The sequence below is a fragment of the Symphalangus syndactylus genome, chromosome 5, assembly GCF_028878055.3.
Source record: "Symphalangus syndactylus isolate Jambi chromosome 5, NHGRI_mSymSyn1-v2.1_pri, whole genome shotgun sequence".
Classification (NCBI taxonomy): Eukaryota; Metazoa; Chordata; class Mammalia; order Primates; family Hylobatidae; genus Symphalangus; species Symphalangus syndactylus.
The window spans coordinates 86,307,666-86,335,478 of record NC_072427.2 but is presented as its reverse complement, the minus strand read 5'-3'; the positions used below and the strand labels follow the sequence as shown (position 1 = coordinate 86,335,478).

Genomic DNA, 27,813 nt, shown 5'->3' with positions numbered 1-27,813 from the left:
GCGGGCGCAAGGCGCGCGCAGGGCGGGGACGGGGACGGCGACGCGGCGCAGGCGGCGGGAGTGCGAGCTGGGCCCGGGTCTCGGCCGCCGCCATGGCCGCGGTGGACCTGGAGAAGCTGCGGGCGTCGGGCGCGGGCAAGGCCATCGGCGTCCTGACCAGCGGCGGCGACGCGCAAGGTGGGCGGGGGTCCCGGCCGCGTTACGGTGCAGGGTGGGGAGGGCGCCTCCGCCCCGGCCCCTCTGGAGCGCCCGCCGAGCCCTGGGACCCGGGTCTCGGGCCGGCCGTCCTCCCTCCAGCCCCGGCCTCCCGCCCTGGCCTCCTGCCCCGGGTCTGTCCCCCGCTCCTCCCCGGCGCGGTCTCCGGCCTACGTGCGGCCGGCCACGTTCTCGGCCTCCGCCTGGGTCTTGGCACCGCTCGCGCCCTGCCCCGGGGGTGTGTCCGACTATGGGCCGCGGGGCAGGACCCCCCGAGGATTCCCCGAGGCCACGTGAGCGGAGGGCGCCGGTCCCGCCGCCCCCAGAGCCTGGCCCTTCCTGGTTCTGAAGCGACCTGGGGACCCGGTGCCTCCCGAGGGCCGGCGCCAGGCTGCGGGCTTCCGGGACCTCCTCCCGGCTGGGTGGGGGCGGACTCACCCCCGGACCGCGCCTCCATCTCGGGGCCCTCGCGGCCGCCTTCCGTGTGGATGTAGCTGAGGAAGAGGGCGGTGGGGAGATGAGCTGCCCGGGGCATTGAGCAAAGCCCCTTTGTTACCCTTTTTGCAGGGGTACTGGGGAGGCCCCAGGTGGTGGGGACTGGAACTTGGCAGAGCTGGGTGGGGGTCCGGCCTGAGGGCGTGGTATCCTCCCACGCTCCCTCCTAGAGGCCCGGTCCTGCCCACTGCCGGCTTCCAGTGTCTCTGGCCTGACATGTCCAGTGTGGCACCTGTGGCACAGGACGCCACCTACCCTAACCCTCAGGAGGAGAGAGGAGAGGATTTAGGAGACCAGAAGTGAGGTGCTGGGTTGGGAAGGGGCCCAGCCAGCACCCCAAGACTGTGCAGCAGGGTCTGGTCTTTTAGAGTTAAGAAAATGGTTGAGAAAATGCAGACACACACCCCCAGCCAGCTTCAGGCACCTGACCCTCCTTTTCCCTATCTGGAAGCCAGGAAGAGGCGAGAAGGAAGCGGGCCTTGACCGGGACCAAGCCAGGGAGGCAGGAGTGGCTCATGGGTGTCACTGTCTGAATCCCGGCCTGCAGAGGGGGCTCCTTCAGACCTGGCTGAACCAGGCCTGTGGTGGCTGCCCGCCTGCCCTTCTCACAGCTGTGGCAAGAGTGGGAGCTGCTGCTTGTTGCCGGCCACTGGCAGTGTCCTGGAGCGTGGCCTGGTGGGTTGTGGGCCCAGGTGGGAGAGGAGGCCCATGGCCTTGGAGGGTGAACTGGGGAAGCTCCATCCCATGAAATTAGACAAGAAAGGCCCCGAATCTGGAGGGCAGACACGTTGCTGTGGGGCTGGCCCGCCTGCCCACCAGGGAGGCGCTTTCTTGGTGAGGCTGGCCCACCTGTGGCTCCCTGAAACACAGAGGGTCCCCAACCAGCTTCCTTGTCTGCAAAGTGGGAGCAGCAGCAGCGGAGGGTTGGGAAGGTTCAGAGCCCGAGGTGGCACGTGCCCCCCACCCCCTGCCACCCCATGCACAGACAAAACAGAGAAGGGGCTCACTGGAGGTTGCTGAAGGGCCAGCCTGGCAGGTGGTTCTTGGGCCAGTGGGGAGGGGCACCCAGGGTGACAGACAGGCGGTTCTGGATGCCGGTGGAGAATCTGGAGATGGGAGACCCTTCCTGGCCCTGCGGACAGGCTGGCTGGGTGGGCCTCCCATCTCCGTCTGAGCTGGAGGTTCCGACTGCCCAGCTTGGCCCCAGTGCCTGATATGGGGTGGGCAGCGCTTCCTGGCTGCAGCTGGGAGGGTGCCCACAGTGCACCTGCTGGCCGATCATGGCATCCCAGCTGGGCCTGTGCCTTCCTCTGCAAATGTCCTCCCTTCCCAAGCCCTGGGCAGCTGCAGCGTCTCTGTATGCGAGCTCCCATGCGTGGACAGGGAACAGGTGGTTTTCTGCAAGGGAGGAGGACTCCACACACTTCCCCAGTTCAGGGCTGGGGCTGATTCGTGGAGGATGATCGGGGGCGAGTGGGATGGGAGGAACTGACATTCCGGGCAGAACCAGGGTCCTTCTGTTTCATGAGTTCTGAGAAGCAGTCTGCGGGGCTCTCCCTGACCACCACTGCTGCTGCCGTGTGGCTCCCCATGGTGGGTGCTCTGTTTTTTTTCTTGGGGCCCCACTGCCTTCCTAGAAAGGCTGACCCTGGTCGAGGGGAAGCCCGTGGCCTAGTGTGCCCTTCTCTGTGCCCTCCGTGTCAGCCGGACAGCAGGAGAGCGGGGACTGGGAGGCACTTTCTGCCCCGATGCTGAAGTCTGTGTTTGTTGGATGTATGGAACAGCCAGCCTCACCACCCTGCCAGTGTTGCCCAGTCCTGGGACTTCTCGGGCCTTGATTTTCCCTTCTGTGAAAAGGGGGGTTGGGGACAAGACAGGCCACCTTGCAAGTTCCTTCTAGCCAGCGCACAAGTCCTGTCCTGTGTGGCTCTGGGTCACGCCTTTCCTGTTGGCCGGGGGTCCGTGTTGTCGAGCAGGGGAGGGCGTTGTTCAAGGATGTCTATTTGCACAATAACCTGTGCAGAGGTAGCTAGAAGACTTGAAACAGGCTGGGCGCGGTGGCTCACGCCTGTAATTCCAGCACTTTGGGAGGCTGAGGCGGGTGGATCACCTGAGGTTAGGAGTTCAAGACCATCCTGGCTGACATGGTGAAACCTCATCTCTACTAAAAATGCAAAAAGTTATCTGGGCATGGTGGTGCGCATCTGTAATCCCAGCTACTCAGGAGGCTGAGGCAGGAGAATCGCTTGAACTAGGAGGTGGAGGTTGCAGTGAGCTGAGATCGAGCCACTGCACTCTAGCCTGGGTGACAGAGCAAGACTGTTTCAAAAAACAAACAAAAAGCCCCCAAAATCAGCCAGGCGTGGTGGTGCATGCCTGTAGTCCCAGCTACTCGGGAGGCAGAGGCAAGAGAATCACTTGAACCGGGGAGGCAGAGGTTGCAGTGAGCCAAGATCCTGCCACTGCACTCCAGCCTGGGTGACAGAACGAGACTCTGTCTCAAAAAAAACAAAAAAAAACAAAAAACAAACAGCCCGGCCTGCCTGTGCCCACCTTCATCTCGCCCTGGCCTGGGCACTTTTAATTCTCTGGGCCGTTTGTCTAGTGCCCCCCTCCCTGCCCCTGCAGGACACTGTGTCCTGCCTTTCCCTGGCCGGCGTGTTTGGACCTTGGTTTCCTGTTATCGCAGGTGAGGACTTAGCTTCCTGGCCCGCCACGCCTCCCTGACATGGTGTCCTGTTTGGAGCCTTCAGGCTCATGCCTACATCCTTAGCTGATCGTTAAACTTTGCGACCATTTCATGCTCACTGCTTTCTTGCCCAGGAGCTAATGGTGAGGAAAGGTCACGGGGAACCAGCACACCAACCTCAGACATCGAGTTTGTTCCAGCCTTTTTCCTGGGCAGGGGTGGCTATCACCTGCTGGTAGGCAGCGGCAGGCCCACTGTCCTGCCTGCCCTCTGACTGTGTGGTGTCCGAGACTGCTGCTCAAGGTTTATTTTGAGAAAGAAGAGCCGATTAAAGGGCCATTAAAAAGGTCTTTTGAAGATTACAGCTTCCAATGAGGTTGACAGAGAAAATTTATTCCTTCAGGCCGCAGCCAGTCCCGTTCTAAAATCCAGGACATGTCCCGTTCCAGTCCCGTTCTAAAATCCAGTCCCAACAACAAAGTGGCCGTGTGACATGGCCACTTTGTTCTCCTCCCAAGGGCTCAGCACAAAGCTGGGTTTTGGCAGCTTCATTGTCTCTGGGCGTCAAAGCAGGTTTTATTTTGCAGAGCACCCTGAAGACATTTGGAAGCGAGGGGCACCCTCGCTGACCCCTGACCCTGGGGCCCCTTTGCTGTTCCCAGGCCCCTTGACAAGCCCACCAGGCCAGCTGCTGAGATGGCTGTGACCCTGGGCTGACCTGCCCAGTGGCACACTGACTCCGCCTGGAGCTGGGGACACCAGAGAGGCCTTGTGGTTGGACGGTGACCTGGGTGCGCTGCTCCTGCCCTCTCCTTGCCCTGCCTCAGCTGCTGCCTGCTAGAGGTGGGCTTGGACCTGTGGTGGGACCAGGTCTGCAGGGAGGGCGAGGGAGGGACAGAGGCTTAGCTTCAGCCAGCTGTGGCTGAGTGGATCTCCCTCACTGCCCCCAACTCCAGTGAGGGTGGGGGACAGGGAGCCTGTAGTCACAGCACCGCCTTGGACACCCAGCTTCAGGCAGCAGGACTTGGCTCTGCTGACTGTTTTTGGTTGTCAGGTGTTGGGGTGGCTCAGCTGTCTGGGGGGGGCTCGGCTGTCTGGGGGGACTCGGCTGTCTTACGGGGGGGCTTGGCTGTCTGGGGGGCTCAGCTGTCTGGGGGGACTCGGCTGTCTGGGGGCTCAGTGTCGGGGGGCTCGGCTGTCTGGCGGGCTCGGCTGTCTTTCTGGGGGGCTCGGCTGTCTGGGGGGCTCGGCTGTCTGGGGGGGCTCGGCTGTCTGGGGGCTCGGCTGTCTGGGGGGGCTTGGCTGTCTGGGGGCTCGGCTGTCTTTCTGGAGGGGCTCGGCTGTCTGTTTTGAGGGGGCTTGGCTGTCTGGAGGGGCTCAGCTGTCTGGGGGGCTCGGCTGTCTGAGGGGACTCGGCTGTCTTTCTGGGGGGCTCGGCTGTCTTTCTAGGGGAGCTCAGCTGTCTGTCTGGGGGGCTTGGCTTTCTGGGTGTGTGTGGGATGCTTGCTGGGTTCCCGCCCTGGTTTCAGCTGTAGCAGCCGCGCTCCCATCTGTGTGGGGATGTGAGGGAGGCACTGTTCCTTTAGAGACGGGGTTGCTTGCTCAAGTGGAGAAGCTGCCAGTGTGGGCAGCTCCAGTTCCCTGCAGGCTCTGTGCTCTGCCTGTTCTGACGTCTGTGCCCCTTCCTCCTGGATGGCTGCCGGGCTTGGCTGTAGCCCCCCTGTTGGGATCCCCTGGCTGCTGGGTGGGGAGAGCGCCACCTACTGAACCTGAGGATGGGTCTGGGTGAGTCCTGGCTCTGCTGCCACCTGCTGGGCTCTGGAAGGTCCCTCACCCTCCCTCTGGGACCTCATTGGATTCCTGTAGTGTGGGGATGGTGGCAGATATTCTGGCTGCTACGTGGGAACAGTGTGCCGATCCCTGGGGTTTCTCAAGGTGTGGCACCTCACCTCACACCTGCTCCCTTCCTCCTGCCGAGCCCCACGCCAAGCTAGAGAGCGGATGCAAAGCATGTGTAACCAGGGTAGAGGTCGAGAGTCGTCTCATGGGGGTCTCCGTGTTCAAGGGAGCTGCCGAGGCTTGAGCAGGAGCCCCCGGCAAGTCAGCACCTCCCACCTCTGCGAGTGCAGGGGGGTGGGAGGGCAGGGGCTTTTGAGGGGCACGAGGCTTGGGGACAGAGGACCCGCATGGCTTAGGGATGGATGGCATGGTACGGGTGCCGGGAGGGAGGCAGGAAGAGCAGGGCTGGTCCCAGGGGCAAGCGCAAGCTCAGGCCTGTTACACAGCCCCAGACCTCACTCGGAGGGGGACCCCGGCCGCTGGCATGGGTTTCCTCCTCTCTGAAGATTAGGTGGTCTTGGCTGCCCCTTTTGTATGAAGTCATGGATATCTTTTGAGATGGGGGATCTCGGGAAGAGGGTGTGAGGTACATTAGCACCAGCGTTTCCTGCGTGCCGCCTCCTCTGTTAATGTCCCTCTCCAGGAAACCGGCTTTGTCAAGGCTCCCGCTGGGACGGGCTATTTCTTTCACTGCAGTCCTGGGAGCCGAGGGCAAGGGGACAGGAAAGAGGAAGTGACCTCAGAGCCTGGTGGCACCAGCGTCATATCCAGGCTGGGGGGTGAGGGTCCCTGAGGCCCTGGGGCAGGGCAGTGCTGTCCCCTGGGTGGCTGAGGCCGGAGGGGCTCTGTTCTCAGTCCCCCGTCTCAATGCGGAGGAAGGAGCCCATGGACATTCCAGCGAGCGCTTTCCTCAGTGCCCAGAGGTGCTCCCTGGCTCCTCCATCCCCGTGCCGCAGCCTGAATGTCTGGGGTGGGGGCCGGTGTGGGAGGTGCCGGCCCCTTTTCCACCTGCCCCACTTTTTATCCTGCTCTGTGGTCAAGGCCTGGCCCCGTGGCCTGTGAGTGTGGGGGCTCCATGGCAGAGGTTGGGGCGGCGGGGTGTGGAGTTCGGGACACCCACACACGCCTGGTTGCCACGCCCTGCATGGGATGCTCCCAGTTTATCTCTGGGCACCATACTCCAGGTGTCGGAAGCTGAAGCCTAGAGCCTGCTGGGTTCACCCGAGCCTCCACCCGGGGGCCCAGGGCTGGTCCTCAGGTTTCCTGGCCTGGTGCCTTCTGAGATGGGGAGGATGACCAGGCCTTCCCTACCCCCTGCCCTCTGAGATGGGGAGGGCGTCCGGGCCTTCCCTGACCCTTGCCCTCTTGAGATGAGGAGGGTGACCAGGGCCTTCCCCCACCACCCGCCCTCTGAGATGGACAGGGTGTCCAGGGCCTTGCGTCTCAGCGTGGGACTGACAGGTGTGCCCTGACCTCCACAGGCATGAATGCTGCTGTCCGGGCTGTGACACGCATGGGCATTTATGTGGGTGCCAAAGTCTTCCTCATCTACGAGGTAAGGCCAAGGTGGGCTGTGTGTGTGCCGGGAGTGGGGACCTCCTGAGGCGCATGCCGAGGTGTGTTCTGTGTGGGTCACCCTGGGAGACGGGGTGGTCCTGGCCTGGAGGAGCTGACGGGTATGTGGTCTTGGGGAGTGTGAGGGGGAGCTTGGGGCCAGGCCAGAGGCATCTGCAGAAAGAAGAGAAGACCTGCTGCCTTGGGACTCAGCCCGGCTGGAGGCTCAGAGGCTGTAGGGGGCGGGCCTGGGGGCAGGGAAGGAGCTGGGTGGAGAGGGAGCATAGGTCCTTCCTACAGTGATCGCTGACGGGCCAGGCCCCACCCACCACACCCCTGCCTGGTGTTCCCCAGCCTGGCCCTTGTCCCGCCCCGAGGCCTCTGTGAGTGGGGACCAGGGACCTCACCCCCTCTGCCCTTGTCCTCCCCAGCCCCCTGCCTCACCACCCAAACCTGGGGAAAAGCCCCTGGCAGCAGCTCTGCTGCGTCCGTGTTCATTGTGTTCCCATAGGAGCAGCGGATGCCCCACTGCCTCAGCCCCAGTCCCCGTGGGAGAGTTGGGGCTCGCCCTCCGTCCTGGGTATTTACACACCCACACTTGCACTCACACGTGCGCACACACAGGCGCATTCACACACTTGGGCCACACCACGCACTCACAGGCTGCATTCTTGCCTTGTCAGGTGGTTTTCCACAAGACAAGGCCTTTTGTTATTTTGTTGCCACTTTTTATGTAATATGTAGCTGTTTACATAAAATGTAGCAACCCCAGCTCTGCAGCCCCAGGCACTCAGCCCCACCCGGCTCACTGCTCACCTCACTGCTCACCGCCCTGGGTCTCAGTTCCCCCATCTTGGCCCCAGGGAACAGCAGCCTGCCCAGCCCTCCCTCTGCAGGACTGTGTGAATGAATGAGCGAGTGGGCAGGCTGTGCTGGCCCGTCCTCTCCCTGTGGCCAGGCTGGGGTGGGGCTGGGGTCCTGCCAGTATTGGATTAGGAAGCAGGTCTCAGAGCCCTGGGGAGCTGGGTGTGGGGCCTCTCAAGGCAGGCTGGGCTGTGTCCCTACAAACCCCTCCTGCCGCCTGCTTGACCTTCAGTTTCTTCTTCTAAGTGGCAAAGGGGAGAATTAGGGTTTTCCTGAACCCCCACACATTTGTGGTTGGGAAAGACTCCTGTGGGAAAAGACAGAAAACAGGTTCATCGGTGCAGAGTGTGTCCTGGAAAAGGGGACGAGAGGCACTTTGCTGTTCCTAGAGTCCTGGCTTCTGCAGAGCCCAGCAGAGACCAGTGCGCATGGAGAAGCCGAGGGGTACGGGGACACAGTGTGAGGCCCTCGGAGGTGGGGGAATGCAGGAGGGTGAGTTTATGGGAAAAGGAATGAAGGGGTAGGCGCGGGTCCTGGGGCTGTCTCTGGGTCCTGAGGGTTGTGAGGGGCATTTACATCCTGTCCAGGCGGGAACAGGAGGAGCCTTAGTCTTGGGATGCTGTGAGCTGCTTTCCTCTCGAAGGGAGGCAAGGCTGAGAGCTTCCCTGAACCTGCTGCCTAGTGGGCTTTAGCTCAGAAACATCCACATCTAAGAGGCAGATTTTGATGTGAGACATTCTAGTATAGCGGCCCAGGGCAGACTTCCCCTCCGTCCTGTGAAGGTTCTTGGAAAAATCCACTTGCCAAAGGCAGATTAATAGGGCAGAGGTGCTGGCATTCACTGTGAACAGGCGTGGAGAGGTAGGGCGAAGATGCTGACCTGCCCTCCTCCCAGGGGAAAGAGGCATGGGCAGCCTGGATGATTCTAGGGGGGTAGGAATTTTTTTTTTTTTTTGGAGACAGAGTCTCATTCTGTTGCCCAGGCTGGAGTCCAGCGGTACAATCTTGGCTCACTGCAACCTCCACCTCCCGGGTTCAAGCAATTCTCCTGCCTCAGCCTCCTGAGTAGCTGGGATTACAGGCACCCACCACCACGCCCAGCTGTTTTTTGTATTGTTAGTAGAGATGGGGTTTCACCATGTTGGCCAGGCTGGTCTTGAACTCCTGGCCTCTGGTGATCCACTCACCTCTGCCTCCCAAAGTGCTGGGATTACAGGCGTGAGCCACCGCGCACGGCCATGAATGGTTTTTAGGGGATTCAATGGGCTTGGACAGCATCTGTTTGTCCTGGTGACCACCTGCCCAGGTGTGTTGGCAGACACAGGTCTTTCTTCCTGCGATGACCTCAGTGCATGGAAACTCAGGGAGGGGACTGGCCATCACTGTTCCTTTCTCCAGCAGCTGTGGGCTTTAGGCAGATACGGGGGCCTCAGGGAGCAGCTGCATCCTGAGCTTGGAGGAGGCAGAGGGTCGAGAGGCAGAAGGGGGAGGTCAGGGAGACCTGCAGCTGCGTCAGTTCACATCAGACAGCATTTGGGTTTCTGAGCCCCCAGCGCTGGCTTCCTTCAGCAGGGAGACCGATCCCTTCTCCTTGGGGCTGTTGTTAGGGCGGAAAGGGAGGGTGGCCTTGGAGGTGAAAACCCTTCTCAAGTTCTGACACAAAGGAGGGCTCAGAACAGGCTGCTCTTATCCCCCCAAGAAGAGCCCACAGCGCAGCAGGGAGGGCCCTGAGCCTGGGTCCAGGCCTGCAGGGGTGAGAGGAGGGGCGGGGTCCAGGCCTGCAGGGGTGAGAGGAGGGGCGGGGTCCAGGCCTGCAGGAGTGAGAGGAGGGGGCGGGGCTAGAGGGGAAGGAGGGGAAGGTGAGCTCAGCCTAGGAGGACAGATATGGAAACAAAGTGGGTAGAGGGGGGCAAACCGCTTCTAGAAGGTTCCAAGGGTAGGAGGAGGTTGTGTCTGTGAGACTGATTCCAGCAGACCTGAGCCACTGGCCTTGTGGGGTCTCTGGGGACTGCTGGGCTGGCCACACCTGCCTGTCCTTCCGCCCAGTGGGGCAGGGGCCTGGGTGGCACCTGGGCTCTGTATTGGATCCTGAGTTTTGCAGACAGATCTGTGTTTGATGGCCTCCTGCTCAGGTGGGGCTGTGGGTTTGGAATCATTTTCCTGTTTTCCTCGTTCCTAGCTCAGGGCTGGTACAACCAGAGGGGCCAGGCTGGCCTGGCCTGAGCTGGAGGAAGTAGCTCTGTGGTCCCTCAGATCAGCCCCTGAGATGGTGCAGGGGCACCTGTCCCCCAGCCCAGCTGGTGGGGAAGGGAGGCCGTCAGGCTGGGTGCCCGCCATGGCCAGAGTGGGGATGTTCACGCACCCTGCAGCATGCACTGTCCCTTGACCCCCGCCTGGTTGAGGCACTTGCCCTCCTGGCCCCCAGGGCCCTGACACCCGGTTGGGGAGGAGGCGGAGGGAGGAGCAGAAGCCCACAGCTGAGCTGGCATCAGCCCCAGCCGAGGAATGGCTGCTCCACTGCTTCACCTCACGGCCTGGAGAAGGCTGCTGATGCCATGGAGGGACCGGGGCTGCACGGAGGAGGCCGCCCTTCTCTTCTCCACACCCTTAGTGAAATGCAGTCATGAGTGTCCCTCCCCTCAAACAACAAGAAAGGGCTGGCCGTGCAGTAGGAAACAGGCACGTGGCGTGGAGGCTGTGCAGGTGCCATCTGGGAAATCCCAGGTAGAACCGCACGAGGGGCAGATCCACGGCACTGGATGGAAGGCCCAGTGTGGCCAGCGTGGCGGGACGCGGAGCCCGGAGCCCCTGCCTGGGGTGTTGCCGACCCTACGGGCGATGGCCACTCGGGTCCACTGGACCCAGGAGCCCCCTCGGGCAGGGGCCTGCCTGTAGGGAGGTGTGTGTGTTCTCAGCTGCCCGCTCTGGTGAGCAGATGGTAGCCTGGGCTGTTCACGCGGCCGCCACACAGCAGGAGCATGCACCGCACAGCCCGCCGGCCGCATGCCCGGGAGGACTCCAGGGGGGACAGAAGGAGCCACACACAGCAGCCTCTGTGGTGTCATTTCTAGGACTTCAGAACAGGCAGACCTAGGTTGCACCCTCAGGAGCTGGATGGCGGGCTCCGCTGGGGCCTTTGGGTGCTGAACTTGCCTGTGTGGATCTGGGTGGGGTGAGGGAGCTCAGACAGGCCCCTGCACCAAAGCGCTTGCCACGGGAGTCACGCCCCGGGACACACGGACTCACCAGCTGTGCAGAGGCACCCAGACCCCATTACCCCAGGCCCTGGGATGATGGTGGGGCCTCACAGTCAGCACCCTGGTCTGCTTTCTGCTGCTGGGGTGAAAATCCTGCTCCCAACCACATGCTGCCGGCTGCCATGGGGTCCCCTATCTCATGCCTGCCCCGCTCTTGATTTCAGGGCTATGAGGGCCTCGTGGAGGGAGGTGAGAACATCAAGCAGGCCAACTGGCTGAGCGTCTCCAACATCATTCAGCTGGTGAGGCCTGGGAACGCGGATGCATGTTACACACGGACTCGCAGACAGACACACAGAGACAGACCTGCACACACAGACACACACACAGAGACAGATGTGCACAGACACACGCACAGACACACAGACATGCACACAGACACGCACACACACAGATGCACGCACACACAGACGCATGCACACACAGACCCGTGCACACACAGGCATGCACACAGACAGACGCGTGCACAGATACAGACATAGACACACACACAGACGCTCGCACACATACAGACACACAGACGTGCACACAGACACACACAGACGCTCGCACACATACAGACACACAGACGTGCACACAGACACACAGATGCACACAGACACGGAGACAGACACATGCAGACACATAAATACACAGATACACACGTAGACACACAGATGCGCACACAGGTACACAGATACAGAAACATATAGACATATGTACTCAGAGTCACACACACACGTGTCCCATCGCACAGGGGCTCAGGTTCGGGCCAACCCTGTCATCTGCTGCCATGGAATTATTGGGTCGCAGGGTCATGGGGTTGCCAGGGGCCAGGAGGGCCTGGAGACGTGGCCGTGCTGGGTCCTGGAGGAGCCCTGGCTGAGGCTGGCTACGAGGGGCCACAGGAGCACACCTGGAGCTGCTGAGGCTCGTGCCCTGGAGGCCCCGGCCAGTTCCCTGCGTTGGTACGGGGCCCGTGTGTGGCAGCCTATGCGTGTGTGTACTGTGCTTTCCGGTCTCCAAAGCCTTCCACTCTGTTACCTTTGGGCTTCCCGAGCCCAGGCCGGGACGGACATTGTCCTCCTCTTTGTCTCTCCAAGGAGAGAGGCCCAGGGAGGTAGGGCCACCTCAGATTTCCAGAGACCCCGGGGCTTCTGCCTGTCACTCTGCAGGGTCTGCTGGTCCCCTTGCTGCCCCGTCCTGGGGTCCCTCCGATGATCCCAGGGGCTGTCTGCCGCCTGCCATCTCTCCTGAAGGTTCTGGCCTCTTCTTGCAGGGTGGCACTATCATTGGCAGCGCTCGCTGCAAGGCCTTTACCACCAGGGAGGGGCGCCGGGCAGCGGCCTACAACCTGGTCCAGCACGGCATCACCAACCTGTGCGTCATTGGCGGAGATGGCAGCCTCACGGGTGCCAACATCTTCCGCAGCGAGTGGGGCAGCCTGCTGGAGGAGCTGGTGGCGGAAGGTGGGTCTGTGCCCGGTGCACTGGAGGCCCTGGGGTTTTGTTTTGCCGCTGCTGCCAGGCATGGGAATGGGCGGGACAGAGGGAGGACGGAGTCCTGGGTGCCCCGAGGCAGAGGAGTGGCTGTCTGGCGGCTGGCCGGGGAGGAGTGGCATCTGCCAACGCGAGCTCGGAGGTCTCCCAGAGATGGAGGTCAGTGCTCAGGCCTGAGGGAGGGGACTCAGGCAGTGCCTGGGCTGGTGGAGGCCGGCGTCGCTCACCCTACGAGGCGTGGACAAGTCTTCCCTGGGATTGATCCGAGGGAGATTCTGGACAGGCGTGGTCACAGTTTGCAGAAATAGAGTTAAAGCTGGGGTGACATAAGACACAGAGTCCCGAGATTGCTGCTTGGAAAGTGGCCTCTCGGAGCCGTGTCTGTTCCATGTCCCTCGTGTGGGGGACCCTGGGGCGAGGCCTTGGCCGCTCTGCAAGGCACCCCAGAGGTCCCTCGTCTGCACTTGGCCCCAGCGGATCCAGCCGTGCTGCCACAGGGTTCCAGGCAGGAGGAGGCTGAGCCTGGAACTCCGGGGCCCCTGCCAGGCTGCACGCCTGGGATGCTGGGGAAAGGGTGGCAGGACAGGGGTCTCTGGCCCTGTGGTGGGGCCAGTGGAGCCTCAGCCAGGCCCTCCCGCTGCTCCTGGCCCAGGTAAGATCTCAGAGACTACGGCCCGGACCTACTCGCACCTGAACATCGCAGGCCTCGTGGGCTCCATTGATAACGACTTCTGCGGCACCGACATGACCATTGGCACGGACTCGGCCCTCCACCGCATCATGGAGGTCATCGATGCCATCACCACCACTGCCCAGAGGTGAGTGAGGCTGGCGCCAGCGGCCAGCTCAGGGCCCCTCCTCCCCGCACGGTGGTGAGGTGGTCTCAGGGTGACAGCCATCCGCAAGGGCAGTGGACTCTGGTAGCCCCCAGCATCCAGGCCAGCCGCCCTCAGCCCCCAGCTGAGGGAACGCACAGCGGGCTCCACTCCCACTCTGCCAGGCTGCGGGGGGCCTTTGTGCAGCCCCTTCTGAGGGGCAGCTGCTTGCCCTGGGGTGTGACGCCCCCAAAGGAAGTCCTGGGCTGGCCAGGCCTGGGCTCGGCAAATGACCCTCAGCCTTGGAGCAGTCGAAACCAGCCCAAAGGCTGGAAGAAACCCAAGGTATCTTTTCGCTCAGAGCCTGGGCGTGAGAAGGGGCTGTCCCCTGCCTGCCTCTCCATCCAGTGGGTCCCTTGAGCACCCCGCAGGGAATCGGGCCGGCAGGGCTGTGTGGCTGGCACTGATGCATCCTCCTGTTCCATCTCCACAGCCACCAGAGGACCTTCGTGCTGGAAGTGATGGGCCGGCACTGCGGGTGAGGAGGGGCTTCCTGGCCGGCTGGGGTGGGCCGGGTGCTGCTGGGGACCGCAGCGACAGGTGTGGCATATTTATTCTAGGGCTCAGTTAACACCATGGGTGTGAGAGAGCCGGGTGGGGGCCGGGAGAGACAGAGAAGCTGTGGCCCAGAGTCGAACCTCTGGGTACGGGGAAGCTCCCCTCAGCGACTGGGTGGGGGTCCTGAGCAGGCAGGCGCTCGTCCCTCCAGGTACCTGGCGCTGGTATCTGCACTGGCCTCGGGGGCCGACTGGCTGTTCATCCCCGAGGCTCCGCCTGAGGATGGCTGGGAGAACTTCATGTGCGAGAGGCTGGGTGAGGTGGGTGCCGTCCAGCCTGCTAGGGGCTGCAGGTGTCCTGGGGCACTGGGTGGGGCCGCAGGTGTCCTGGGGCACTGGGTGGGGCCGCAGGTATCCTGGGGCACTGGGTAGCGCCCCTGGGGTTCTGTGACCAGCTTTGACCAACTCATCTATCACTCATTGGTTCACCAGCAGCTTCAGGTGCCCCTCGGGGCAGGACGCGCAAGGAGTGGGGGGCTACGGGGCTGACCTCCGTGAGGCACCTGTGGTCCTGCCCCCAGTGGGCAGGAGGTGGAGAGGGTCACTCAGGCCACCGCCGCCCCAGGCTCAGCTCTGTGGTCAGTGTGGGGAGCTCGGTGAGGCTGCTTCCTGGGGTGGGACTGCTGAGCCTGGGCCAGTGGGAGGTGGTTGGTTGTGAGGTCCAGACGGCAGGGCCCTGGGGGCGGCAAGGCCAGGAGCTGGGCCAGGTGGAGAGCAGGGCCTTCCCCTGAGGGCAGTCAGGGCCCGGGGGTGGGTTCTAGCCTGGAAAGATGTGTCGGAAAGTGGCTGTAGCCACAGAGTGGACAGGAGGTCCTGGAAGCAGGAGAGAGTGGGGAGGCTGCTGGGAGGCCAAGACCACCTCTGGGAGGGATGGGGGGTGCCTGGCAGGGAGGGGTGTGTCTGGAGTGGGAGTGCTTGGAATGCCGCCCTCTGGTTCCCTTGGGGTGGAGTTGGGGGCTCTGGCCTAGAACAGGCTGACACTGCCCTGTGGACCCTGAGACCCCTCAACTAGGACAGGTCAGCCCCTCGGTGGGGCGGGGCTCAATGGTGGACCAGAGGCATGGGCCATTCAGGCTGTCCTGCGCCCACACCCGACCATGCAGGGCAAGCCCAGGGGCCCCCGTGGCTCTAGCTCTGTCGTCTGTGCGCTGAGGCTGAGGCAGGACCACTGGAACCAGCCCTGGGGGCAGAGGGTGGGTCTGGGGCTGACACGGTATCCCTGTCCCCATGTGAAGGTGGCAGCGTCACTCCCATTTGTGTGGACACTGGTTCCACCTCCGCGTGGCTGTATAGCGCTGCCGAGGGCAGTGGGAGAGGCCGTGGGTAATGACCTGGCTTCTAGAACCTTCTCCAGTGGAGCCTAGGGGCCGGGAGGAGACGGAGCCCAACAGGTGAGGCTGGCCCGAGGTGCGGGTCCTATGAGGGGCCTGCTCTCCTAGGGCAGGGACTTCACCCCGGGGGTCCCAGCTGCAGTGGTGACCTCGGCCTTAGCTTACGTCTGCGACTCAGGTCGGGCCCTCCTGGAAGTGGCCTGGATGCAAGGCCGGCCCACCTGCTTCCTTCCTGCTCTGTGTGAGCAGCTCAGGCCCTCGCTGAGTCTGTTTCCTCTTGTAACATGCGGGTTCCCACCCTGCCCACCACCCAGGGTGCACTGGGGCAGGAGGGTGGCGCAGCTCTCCTGTGGGACCTGCAGCCCATCTTCCGGGTGTCTGACCTCACCTGCACTGGTGCCACCTCCTCCAGGTAGCCCTCCACTCCCACCGCACCCGGGCCCTGTCTGAGCTGCTCCAACCCTGTCCCTGTAGGCGGCTTTGTGGACCATGGTGGGCAAACACGGGGCTTGTGGCTCAGAGCGAGTCTCACAAATGTTGGCTGGGTCGTTGAAGTGGATGGCTGGAAAGCCCTTTCAGTTCCCAGAGAGCTGGGCCGCGGCTGGTGTGTGGTGCTGAGGCAGCAGCCTGAGGCTGGCAGAGGGGACGGTGTGTCCTATGTGCACCAGTGTGGACCCACAGTGGCTTCAGGGTGCAGGGTGTCCGGTGAGCCCTGGCTGGTGCCAGCGATGTGAGGTCCCTGGTTGTAAGGATGAGCAGATGGAAGCTCACAGGGGCCCCAAGTGGCCCAGGCTAGCCTGGGCAGGCCCCTCTGCCCTGTGCCCCGTGGAGCTGCAGCCCTGTGTGTCTTCCTGCCTGGAAGCCTTCACCAGACACAAGGGCCCAGCTCCAGCGTGTGTGTGCTGGGCCAGCCCCGAGGGCCCCCTTCCTCCCCTGCTGCCCTTCCCAGGCTTACGGGCACCGCCTCCTGGAGGGCGGGGGTCCTAGTGGGCCCAGCCTCATCTCTGCCCTCGTGCTCCAGGCCTGCTTTCCTCCTGCTGGGTGGGGGTTGTGCCCTGGCCGACGTGGGTTGGGGATGGTGGCCCCAGGGAGGGCTCCTGGCGCCTGGGGGCTGTGTCCGGGGCAGGTTTCCCCGCCTGGCAGCTGAGCCCTGTCGTGTCTTTGACCCAGACTCGGAGCCTTGGGTCCCGGCTGAACATCATCATTATTGCTGAGGGTGCCATCGACCGCAACGGGAAGCCCATCTCGTCCAGCTACGTGAAGGACGTGCGTGTGGGCCTGGGGGTGGCCACTGGGCAGACCCCCTGCTCCTCTAGGCTGTGTGGGCTGGGGCTCAGGGCTGGTCCTTCCCACTGTCCTGCAGCTGGTGGTTCAGAGGCTGGGCTTCGACACCCGTGTAACTGTGCTGGGCCACGTGCAACGGGGAGGGACGCCCTCTGCCTTCGACCGAGTCCTGGTAAGTGGCTGTCACCCTGCCCTGCGTACGTGCGTGGGTAAGCGTGGTGTGTGTGGGTGTGGGCAGTGTGCACGCGAGCGTGGCACGTGCACTGTGTCCATGTGGCTGTGGGTGAGTGTCCATGGCTGTGTGTGGGGGTGTATGCGTGGGGGATGCCTGGTCCTTGTGTGTCTGTGTGTGTCTGGTCCTCGTGGGTGTGTGTGTCTGCGTGTGGGTGTGTCAGTGTGGGTGTGTAGTGGGTGTTCCCTCAAGCTGTTGCTCCTCCTGGGGGAGACTGAGGCCTGGCTTATCCGTTCCCCTGCAGGCGTAGGGAACTCAGACCTGGGGACCGTGGGAGGCTCCCCACCAGCCTGTGCCTCCCGGCCGTTCTGCCCCCCACCCCCTGCCAGCCCAAGGTGGCAGCAGTCAGGGCCAGGGGTAGGCCCTGGGAGAGGGGCTGGGTGGGCAGAGGGTGGTGCCTGCGGCATCACAGTCTGGGAAGCTGGTGCTGGGAGGGAGCATTCGGGGTCTGGCGGCATCACAGTCTGGGAAGCTGGTGCTGGGAGGGAGCATTCGGGGTCTGGCGGCATCACAGTCTGGGGAGCTGGTGCTGGGAGGGAGCATTCGGGGTCTGGCGGCATCACAGTCTGGGGAGCTGGTGCTGGGAGGGAGCATTCGGGGTCTGGCGGCATCACAGTCTGGGGAGCTGGTGCTGGGAGGGAGCATTCGGGGTCTGGCGGCATCACAGTCTGGGGAGCTGGTGCTGGGAGGGAGCATTCGGGGTCTGGCGGCATCACAGTCTGGGGAGCTGGTGCTGGGAGGGAGCATTCGGGGTCTGGCGGCATCACAGTCTGGGGAGCTGGTGCTGGGAGGGAGCATTCGGGGTCTGGCCTGGCTCGCCGTCCTTGGTCCCGATCACCGCTGGGTGTCACTTTGTCCTCTGCAAAATGGGAATCAAGTTGGAGACAAATGGAACGGGTCTGGGGCCAGGCAGGCCCCATGGTAGGCAAAATGCCTGTGTATGAGGGTGGTCACCCTCTCAGGCAGGGCCACAGACTGTCAGACAGGTGGGCTTGTGCTGAGGGAGACCAGGTGACTGCGCCCAGCCCTGTGACTGCACCTGGCCCTGTGACTCCTGTGCTGAGCCGAGCATTCCCAGGGAACCCACAGAGCTGGACGAGGGCCACTCTACAGAGGGGACGCTTCCTCAGAGAGGGGCCCTGCCGACCTAGCCAGGCAGCTGCTGTCCCCTCTGTGAGGCCTCAGGCTCACTCCGAAGAGCCTCGTAAGAGGCCTGGGACATTAGGGCAAGCCAGCCGCCGCCGCCGCCGAGCCTGGGTGACGGAAATGCCGCTGCTGTGACCAGGCCAGCCACGTGCTCCCAGCCTGCAGGCTGCCGGGTTTTCCAGCCAGTGTCTCGGATGCCCAGTGCCGGCTCCGAAACAAAGGACAGTTGATCATCCCCAGCTGCAGCTATCACCCAGAGTGTCAGTGTTCTTGTGCTCCCTGAGCTCGTATGCCCACTGAGTGCTGCGAAGGGGGCCAGGGGACCCTAGCACGTGCAGTGATAACCTGGACTTTTCCAAGGAGCCTCATCCTGCATGGGGGGTGTCTCCGAGGCTGCTCTCCCTAAACAGTGTCCTAGAGAGACCGCCCGGAATAAGGTGCTGCCTGTGCCTCACTTGGAAGATGAAAAAACCTGTGGCCCCGGGGGTGCAGCTGCTGGGCTGCTACAGGGCCGGCCGCTGCTGGTCATGGGATGGCCACGGCAGCCGCAGGCCTGGCTTTCTTGTCCACTGTGGCCGGTTCCCGGGGTGGGGCTGGGGCCTGCCTTTGCAGTGTGTCCCTGGGGGGCAGCTCCTGGATGTGTCCACTGCCCAGCCCCTTGGCCGGCGCAAATACACACCAGGGAAGTCACGACATGAGGGCCTCCACGGGAGGAACCATCGCAGCGGATGGGGCCCTGGGGACCTGGCTCCCGCCCTTGCCCTGCGCGCCCAGCGATAGCACCGAGCGACGGTGGGTGGGTCACATCGCATGGCACCCTGCACCCCGCAGTGCAGGCTGGGCCTCCCAGCAGGGCAGCGAGGACTCTGTGAAACGGTGTCCGGCGTGCCATCGTGAATGCTGGTCAGACACGTTTCCATCTCTGGTGCCACCTGTTCTGGAAATTTCCGTCAGCATGGGGGGCTCTGGAAGCTGGGGTTTGCGCATCTGCAGAGGATGGGCATGTGGCTTGGGGTAGAGGGACCAAGTGGGTGTGTCAGCCTGAACCCCTCCCCACAGAGCAGCAAGATGGGCATGGAGGCGGTGATGGCGCTGCTGGAAGCCACGCCTGACACGCCGGCCTGCGTGGTCACCCTCTCGGGGAACCAGTCAGTGCGGCTGCCCCTCATGGAGTGTGTGCAGATGGTAAGCCCTGGGGCCCCCCATCAGAACCACCTGGCCCCTCTCCCCAGTCCCCACTCACAGGCCCCACTGCTCTCTGGGGGTCCCAGCACTGTGAGCACCGGAGGGCAGGGCCTCGTGGCTGGCCCAGGGCATCCCAGGTCTCTAGGGAGGGGAGGGGTGTGAGCACATCTCCAGGTGGGACGTGGGACCTGGGACGTTCCCCAAGAGGCGTGTCGGAGCTGCAGGGAGCCTGGTGAGCAGGGGAGTCACAGGGGTCCACGGCCACTGAGCTTCTGTGGGCAGTGGTGGGAGTTGGGATTACGATGGGTTGGAGGAGGAGGGGCCGGTGATCAGAGCAGAGCCCTGGGAGGAGCTCGGGCAGGTGATGGGGAACACTGGGGTGGCTGGAGCAGGGACCCCGGGAGAGGAGGTACGGGGAGGGCAGAGGCGAGGGGGCCGGGTGTGGGGGCTGGTCCAGCCCTGGCTCAGCGGGTTTGGGGGCCTGCAACTGGGGCAGAGTGGCCCTGCCTGGAGCCGGAGCTGCTGGGAGGAGAGGAGGGCAGCTGGGGGCAGGGTAGGGCCTCCTGGCCTCAGCCAGCCTCAGAGGAGCTGGCCTTGGTGGGGACCACTGTTCCTAGGGAGAGGCTGCCAGGCCTGGGCCAGGGTCAGGAGATGCCGGCCAGATCTGCCCTCGTCAGGCCCACCGGATGGGGCAGTAGCCATGGGTGTGTGGGCCGGGCACCGCAGAGTCTGTGTTCTGTTTCTCTTCCTTAAGACCAAAGAAGTGCAGAAAGCCATGGATGACAAGAGGTTTGATGAGGCCATCCAGCTCCGTGGTGGGTAAGCCCCTCAGCAGACCCCTGCACTCTTACATGGCCGGGTCCTGGTGCCAGGAGGTGGCGCTGTGCACGCCTGGCCTGGGTCATCCTTCTAGGCACCGCGTCTGAAGATCGAGGGAGGAAGGGGCCTGCGGGTGGTACAGGAGGCGGGCTGGGAGGTGTGGTGCCACAGGACATCCTGGGCGGCGGCACGGGCAGGGCCCAGTACACAGGGATATGGGCATGGCGAGGGGATGAGAAGCTGTGGACGCAAGCCTAGGACATGGGGTGGCCCCGCGGGGGCTGGGAAGGCTGGCAGATGTTGGGTGTGGGTGCCGCCCTCCTGCGGGCGTCCTGGTGGCCGGGTCAGGCTGGATTGGACGTCTGGTTTCCCATCCGTGCCCCCACCCGCTACCAAGTTGGCCAACCCTCCCTTGAGCTGGATGCCGGCCACGTGCTTTGCTGCACGGGCTGGCGTGGCCTCGTGTTGGGGGTCTCTCACCTTCTGTGGAAGGTGCCCTGCCTGGCATACGCGGTGTCTGCTGCCTCATGGCTGAGCTTCCATCAGGCCGTGTGCCTGTGACCAGCCTCCTGGGCTCTGTCACGGCTGCACTGTGGCTGTGTGCCGTGGGGCTGCTGGGCTGTGCATGGCGTGACCCGAATCCTTTCCAGGAGCTTCGAGAACAACTGGAACATTTACAAGCTCCTCGCCCACCAGAAGCCCCCCAAGGAGAAGGTGAGGCAGGGAGCGGCACCCACAGAGGGAGGAACGGGCTCGGTTATCCTGCAGCCTCTTCACGCTGGCCCCTGTGGCTGGGCCTGCCTGCCCCGACTTTCCCTCCTGCTGGGGTCCGAGCTGTGAGCAGGGACGGTGGGCTTGACCTCTGCCGGGCTCAGACACAACTGTGGCTGGCAGGTCCCAGAGGCTGGGACCCTGGCTGCAGGGCTGGCGGTTGCTTCTCAGTGGTTGATGGAAATGAAGTCAGGCCCACAGGCTTAACTCAGGAGAGGAGGAGCCATTGTATAGAAAATGTCCCCCGTGGCCAGGCTCACGCCTGTAATCCCAGCACTTTGGGAGGCTGAGGTGGCCGGATCACCTGAGGTCAGGAGTTCAAGACCAGCCTGGCCAACATGGCGAAACTCCGTCTCTACTAAAAATACAAAAATTAGCTGGGCGTGGTGGTGGCACATGCCTGTAATCCCAGCTACTCAGGAGGCTGAGGCAGGAGAATCGCTTGAACTCGGGAGGTGGAGGGTGCAGTGAGCCGAGATCGTGCCATTGCACTCCAGCCTGGGCGACAAGAGTGAAACTCTGAAAATAAAATGTCCCCAAACAGCTGAAAACCTCAGGAAATGGGATCTCTCTAAAATAAGGATGAAATGGCTTGTTTCTAAAGTCCTGGGGGACAACGAGGGCCCTGTAGAGAGTCATGGCCAGTGAGGTCCTGGCTGCCAAGCCCCTTGAGCCACAGCCGGAGCTGCAGGCCGGGGCGGACAGCGTGGCCCAGCCTGGGTCTGGTCTTCCCTTCCGTGGTCATCTTTGGGTGTCCCTGCTGCTCCAGCCTCCTGCTTATCCCCAGAGCCAGTCAGTGGGCTCCACCCTCCGTGGTGGGGCAACATGGTCTCCATGAACCCAGAACCTGGCTGGGGCGTGACTGGCTTTATGGGCAGCAGGGCTGGCTCGTGCCAGGACCCAATGGGGCCATGTGGCTGTGGAGCCCTTGGGTGTGGTTGCTGCCAAGTGGGGTGTGCGGCATGTGACAGGTGCGCACCAGATTCAGAGCCTCAGCACTGGGGTGGAGGGGAGGTGGTGGCGGCCGTCACTGGATTCACATAGACGTAGTGGGGTTTTGTGTCCATCAGGTTAAGTTAACTATAGTCCTGATGGGACTGTCTCCACGTCTTTTCCCTTCCCTTAACGTGGCTACTAGAAAACAGGATAGTCAGGGCCCCTTCCTCACTCGTGGCTGTGCACCCCCCGCCCCCCCCTGCCCGCTGCCAGCCCCTTGTGTGGGCACTGACCTGTGCTCCTGCCCCCAAGCCTGGCTTCACAATGGTGCTCGCCCCCTCTGCCTCCTCTGCTGCCTGCGTGCCAGGGGGCCAGGCTTGCACTGTGTCTCTTTTGGTCTTCACCAGAATCTTCTGGAATTAGAACAGATACCGTATTCCCAGGGCAGTTGGTGTGCTGGGCAGTGTCCAGGCTGGTGGCAGGGCCTGGCCCCTTTTTCCAGAACCTGCCGGCCTGCTGACTCCTATGCAGGTTGGGGGTCCCCTCCCCGGCCGTGCCTCACGCTCGTCTCCCTTTCTCTTTGAAGTCTAACTTCTCCCTGGCCATCCTGAACGTGGGGGCCCCGGCGGCTGGCATGAACGCGGCTGTGCGCTCGGCGGTGCGGACCGGCATCTCCCATGGACACACAGTATACGTGGTGCACGATGGCTTCGAAGGCCTAGCCAAGGGTCAGGTGGGTCCAGCCGGGGCAAACAAGTGAGGACTTGGGCCTTCTCTATGCAGACTTGGGGTGTTTCCTGTGGAAGGCTGGCTGCTGGAGGTGGAGGCCGAGGCCTAGGTCTGCGTGTCGGTGCCCACCCAGGCCTGGGTACTCAGCTCTGTCTGCAGCATGATGCCCAACACTGGCTGGCCCCTGGGCACAGGCCCACCTCTGGGGGGAGTTGGCCAGAGACTCAGACTGGCCCTTGAAGCTGCATCTCCTCCTGGCAGGTGCAAGAAGTAGGCTGGTACAACGTGGCCGGCTGGTTGGGGCGTGGTGGCTCCATGCTGGGGACCAAGAGGTGAGCTGCCTGCTGCGGGTACCTGGGGGCAGGAGGGCCAAGGCGCAGTATCCAGGCCCTGCAGGTGGGGGCGGCAAGGGGAACCCAGCCCAGGGCCCTGGGCTCGGCCCCTCTTCCTGCTGGTGGTCTGCCCAGAGCAGGCTTCACGCCTCCTGCCTGGGGCTTCCTGGCCTGAGCTCAGCTGTGTAGGGCAGGCTGCTCTGGCGGCCCCCTGCCCACGGTGGGCTCTCTGTGGCAAGGAAGCTAGCCAGCGTCTGTCCCTGCCTGGCCGGGCCAGGCAGCCTGCACTGTCAGCACTCTGGCTGAGGCTGTGGGCCTGTCTGATGGCTTTTGTCCCAGGGCCTTAGACCCTTCCGTGGGCATGGGGTGGGCACAGTCACCCTGTGTGGCTACAGGGGAAGTTGCTGAGTCCTGAGCCACTGAGTGGCTGCAAGGGCCAGAGGAAGCATCCCTTCCTGCCACTGAGTGTTGGGCGAGAATGCCTCGGGCAGGAAGGGGTTCCCATGGGGAGCCCAGGGGGGTGGGGGGTTCACTCGGTTGCCTGGCCGGTGCCTGGTGATGCTGAGTGGTGCCCAGGCGGCTCACACTGGGCCTGTGTGTCCCTCTCCGAGTGGAGCCACAGCGCCACATCCAGGGCGTTGCAGTGACTGCTGACCGGCTCGGGGGAATGGCCAAGGCAATGCCTTTCTGTGATCAGATGCAATCTGGACACGTGTCCCCGGGCGCTACGTGTTCACGCGGATGTGTCTCTGACTGCAGGACCCTGCCCAAGGGCCAGCTGGAGTCCATTGTGGAGAACATCCGCATCTATGGTATCCACGCCCTGCTGGTGGTCGGCGGGTTTGAGGTGAGGGCTGCCCACGGACGAAAAAGCCCTGGGGCACAAGAGACCCAAGGTGTCCCCCCGCCGAGGGGGCCTGTCCTGAAAACCCGTGTGCCAGCTGGGCCGATGCAGCGGCTGAGAGGATCGGGGTTTTAAGTGTGGTGTGTGGGCTCGGGGGGGTTCTTTACTTTCTCCGGAAAGCTTCACAAGGTTCCGATTAACCCCGGTGCTGGGGAGGGGCAGGGGAGGAAGAGGACTCGGAAGCCGGAGGACGAGAAAGAAGGGAGGCAGAGGAGGCAGAGGTGTAGGTGCTGGATGGCATTGCTTACGTGGTGTCCTGGCACGGGGCAAGCTGTCACTAAATAATGAATAAATGACAGCCCTTCCCCCTTGCCCTCCATGAAGTGGATCTGGGGTCAGAGTGGGTTGGAGGGGCCTCCTGACCCTCATTAGAGTCCAGTTTCCCTGGTAGGTGTCCTGAGATGACACCAGGCTGACTGCCTGGCCCAGCCCCAGGGGATTGAGCAGGTGGGCACGTGGCAGGTCAGCAGGGAGCAGGGCTGGGCGGCCGCTGGCAGAGCCTGTCCCTGGCCCACCCTGACCTTGGTGCTGCTTTTGACCTGCCCCCCGTCCCTACTGCTGCAGGCCTATGAAGGGGTGCTGCAGCTGGTGGAGGCTCGCGGGCGCTACGAGGAGCTCTGCATCGTCATGTGCGTCATCCCAGCCACCATCAGCAACAACGTCCCTGGCACCGACTTCAGCCTGGGCTCCGACACCGCTGTAAATGCCGCCATGGAGGTACGGGGCTCCTGGACCCCTGCCTGCCATGCCCAGGCCCTTGTGGGGTGGGGCTGAGCCTACGGAGGCTGCTGGAGGGGACAGTGCATGGTGAGCACCCGGGAGGGCTGCCAGGGTTGGGGTTTGTGGGGCACAGGCCCGGGTGAAGGGGCTCAGCTCCCTGCCATAGCCACTTCCAGGGCCAGGAGGGCCCTGCGTTGTTCCTCGCTACTGTGATGAGCTCAGATGGGGAGACTAAGGCGGGAGTGTCCCTGCCCCAGTGCTGGGTAGTCTAAGAGCAGCGCCTGGCCTCTGTCCAAGGGTGCCAGGGACACCCCTGCCCGCTCACAGCCAGTGTGTGTGCAGGCCGCTGTCCACTGTGCCTTGGGGGGTGGGGTCGCCTGGTTGAGAACCCTGGTCCTGTGGGGCCCAGGTGGGAGGTGGGCCCAAGCCTGGTGCTGCTGGCTGTCTGGGTGCGTCAGCCCCAGGCTGGCTTTGGAGACACAGGGCTCCCTGCAGGGTAGCCATGCCCACGGCCTGCAGGGAAGGGTGGGCACGTGGAGGACCCCGACCCCCCTTGTCCCCCAGAGCTGTGACCGCATCAAACAGTCCGCCTCAGGGACCAAGCGCCGTGTGTTCATCGTGGAGACCATGGGGGGTTACTGTGGCTACCTGGCCACCGTGACTGGCATTGCTGTGGGGGCCGACGCCGCCTACGTCTTCGAAGACCCTTTCAACATCCATGACTTAAAGGTGAGCCCAGCCCAGCCCCTGCTGCGGCAGACCTGCCGGCATGCCAGCCTGGGCCCCAGACACTCAGGCCGGCCAGTGCAGGGCAGCGCCTGGGCAGGCGGGACTCATAGCCCAGTGCTCTTGCTGGCCCTGCATCACTGGTCAGCCTGGAATTCCCTCCTCCGGCTCATCCGTGTCCGCCCCTCCTGCAGGTCAACGTGGAGCACATGACGGAGAAGATGAAGACAGACATTCAGAGGGGCCTGGTGCTGCGGTGAGGCTGCCATGGGTCCCCGGCCACAGCTGAGCTTCCAACTCTCAGGGCTAGGGGTGGGGCTGCTGAGGAGCGGCTGGGCAGGAGAAGGCAGGAGGGGTCCTTGGAGAGGGTGGGCGAGGGCGGCTTTCCTGGGAGCTGCCACTCCCTCTCCCAGGCCTGGCCCAGCGGGGACTCAGGATTTGGGGGAGACCTGAACTCGTTCCCCGCTGACTCAGGCCCTGCTGTCCCTCTCAGGAACGAGAAGTGCCATGACTACTACACCACGGAGTTCCTGTACAATCTGTACTCATCAGAGGGCAAGGGCGTCTTTGACTGCAGGACCAACGTCCTGGGCCACCTGCAGCAGGTGTGGGGCAGGGGTGAGGCTCTGAGAGGCCTGCCCCTCTTTCCTGCCACCATCTGTCCCCGGGCCCAGGGGTCCCAGCCTTCACGGGCACCCACGGGCACTCCCGGCAGGCCCTCGGGCATGTGTGCCCTGCCCCAGTGAGGGGACCGAGGCCCGTATCTAGGTGAGGTCTCATTCCAAGAAGGGGTGGGGCTGGGGCTGGAGCCGGGGCCCAAGCCAGGGCATTCACAAGCTGAGCCGAGCTCCCCACCCCTGCCAGGCCTCCTGTGGCCACTTCCGCCGAGCCCCTCACCTAGATCCTGGTATGCTCCCTGCCTTATGGTGGCCCTGCAGGAAGCCTGCGTCCTGGGGTTTTCTGAGCCAGGAAGGGGAGTCAGGGTGGCTGGGCATGGGGCCCGAGGTGATGGGGCCCGAGGTGGGGCCACCGGCTGCCGATGCAGGGCCCAGGAGTCACTTGACTTGGCCAGGGGGCAGCCGACTGCCGGCCTCGGAGGCAGCTTCTGGCCTGGATTTGGAGCTGGAGAGAGCAGGCAGGGTCCTCGATCGGGAACAGACGGGAACTGTGCACGGGCTGGAAGGAATGGGTGTCAGAATCTGCCTGGGAGGCTCCCTGTGGGGACCCTGTCTGCACTGGGGTTGGGCCTCCCCTCTCCTTGGCCCAGGCAGCCCAGGGGAGTCCAGGAACCGGCCTCACCTGTTTCCAGGGTGGTGCTCCAACCCCCTTTGACCGGAACTACGGGACCAAGCTGGGGGTGAAGGCCATGCTGTGGTTGTCGGAGAAGCTGCGCGAGGTTTACCGCAAGGGTAGGTGGTGGGTGCCACCCGAGGCCCCACTCTGCCCTCCCCTGGCTCCCTGGGGCAGGGCCTGGCTGTGGAGGGCTGCCACGTGCCTCTGTTTGCAGGACGGGTGTTCGCCAATGCCCCAGACTCGGCCTGCGTGATCGGCCTGAAGAAGAAGGCGGTGGCCTTCAGCCCCGTCACTGAGCTCAAAAAAGACACTGATTTCGAGTGAGTTCCACCGAAGCCTCGTGGAGGCGGGTGGGGCTGAGGGGTGGCCCAGATCTTCCCTGAGGCAGGTGTGCCAGGCCCAGCCCCACTCGCACCCTGATCCCGCAAGGCCTCCTGGGCCCCCACGCCCGGGTCCCCGCCAGGCTGTGGAGAGCAGGGACCATGCCCAAGTCTTCTGAGTGCAGCACTGGGCGATACTTTCGGGTGGGCATGGGGGCACAGCAGGCAGCCAGGAGTGGGCACGCCTGAGGGCGGCTGCGGCTGACTCTGTGCTGTGCCTCCGAGGGATGGGGACCCCAGACCCGTCCCAGCTCCATGATATCGAGATGTTCAGAGGGAGGGGCATGCACAGGCCGCAGGGTCGGCGGGCTGGGGGCGTGGCCTGAAGAGCTGCCCTGACCCGACTCCCCATCATCCCTCCATCCCCGCCCTGCACAGGCACCGCATGCCGCGGGAGCAGTGGTGGCTGAGCCTGCGGCTCATGCTGAAGATGCTGGCGCAATACCGCATCAGTATGGCCGCCTACGTGTCAGGGGAGCTGGAGCACGTGACCCGCCACACCCTCAGCATGGACAAGGGCTTCTGAGGCCATGCCCACGCCCCTCCCCAGCCCCCTCCCATGCCAGCCGCAGCGCCAGGGCTCAGATGGGGCCTGGGCTGTTGTGTCTGGAGCCTGCAGGCAGGTGGGGGCTGCGTCCCTGTTCAGCCCACCCCCTGCCTCTATCCCTGGGCACCTGCCAGGCCTCCCTGGGGCTGGTGTCTTGAGACCAGCCTGCCAGGCCCTCCAGCAGGAGGACAGAGCGCCCTGTGGCATCCACCTTCCTGCCCAGGGGACATGGCGCTGTCAGTGTTTGGAGGCTGCTGCCCCCTGGCTTTGGCGCCCCATGGGCCCTCAGCGTCTCCCCACGCTGGGCTCACTACATGGGCTAGCCCTCGCCCTACCTGGCTGGTAGGCTGCTGGCGCCTGGGTTGTGTTGAGAGGGGGATGCCCCTGGCCCTGCCTCACTGTGACCTGCTCCTGCCCACGTGCAGCACCTATCATCACCTTTTCTAGAAATAAATTCACCCTGACTGTGGGGTGCATCCGTCTCTGGAGAGCACAGCCCGCGGAACTCCTCGGAGGGAGGGAGCAGCACCGTGCGGCCAGCCCAGTGGGCAGCGGCCCCAGGGGTGGAGGGCCCTCTGGCCAGTGCCTGGTCCAGGCCAAAGGGACATGTGCCCTGGGAGGCCACAGGCGCTCTCCAGGACTCCCTGGGGGCCACCAGGGTGACCTGAGCCCCTC

General features: G+C 63.7%; 1 protein-coding gene across 4 annotated transcripts; it reads left to right on the top strand.

Moving 5' to 3' along the window:
- The first annotated feature begins 2 nt into the window (after window positions 1-2).
- Window positions 3-27,620, top strand: PFKL (phosphofructokinase, liver type). Of its 4 annotated transcripts, XM_055279882.1 has the most exons (23): window positions 5,314-5,479; window positions 5,862-5,997; window positions 6,700-6,773; window positions 11,058-11,135; window positions 12,152-12,341; window positions 13,024-13,189; window positions 13,680-13,724; window positions 13,956-14,064; window positions 16,305-16,400; window positions 16,498-16,590; window positions 18,856-18,981; window positions 19,736-19,800; window positions 20,451-20,514; window positions 22,094-22,240; window positions 22,498-22,568; window positions 23,328-23,415; window positions 24,037-24,189; window positions 24,757-24,921; window positions 25,113-25,174; window positions 25,412-25,523; window positions 26,228-26,327; window positions 26,426-26,531; window positions 26,970-27,620. In XM_055279882.1, the coding sequence occupies exons 1-23, from the start codon at window positions 5,381-5,383 to the stop codon at window positions 27,115-27,117; spliced, it is 2,493 nt and encodes an 830-aa protein (XP_055135857.1). In that variant the 5' UTR covers window positions 5,314-5,380; the 3' UTR covers window positions 27,118-27,620. The 4 variants fall into 4 exon arrangements, with proteins under 4 accessions (XP_055135858.1, XP_063496560.1, XP_063496559.1 ...); XM_055279883.2 differs by lacking the exons at window positions 5,314-5,479; window positions 5,862-5,997 and adding an exon at window positions 3-177; XM_063640489.1 differs by lacking the exons at window positions 5,314-5,479; window positions 5,862-5,997; window positions 18,856-18,981 and adding an exon at window positions 20-177.
- Window positions 27,621-27,813: the final 193 nt, after the last annotated feature.

Coding starts and splice junctions, on each gene's coding strand:
- PFKL (XM_055279882.1), top strand. CDS start 5,381: ATGCAAAGCATGTGTAACCAGGGTAGAGGTCGAGAGTCGTCTCATGGG. Junction 11,136..12,151: donor TCTCCAACATCATTCAGCTG/GTGAGGCCTGGG, acceptor CTCTTCTTGCAG/GGTGGCACTATCATTGGCAG. Junction 18,982..19,735: donor TCATGGAGTGTGTGCAGATG/GTAAGCCCTGGG, acceptor CTCTTCCTTAAG/ACCAAAGAAGTGCAGAAAGC.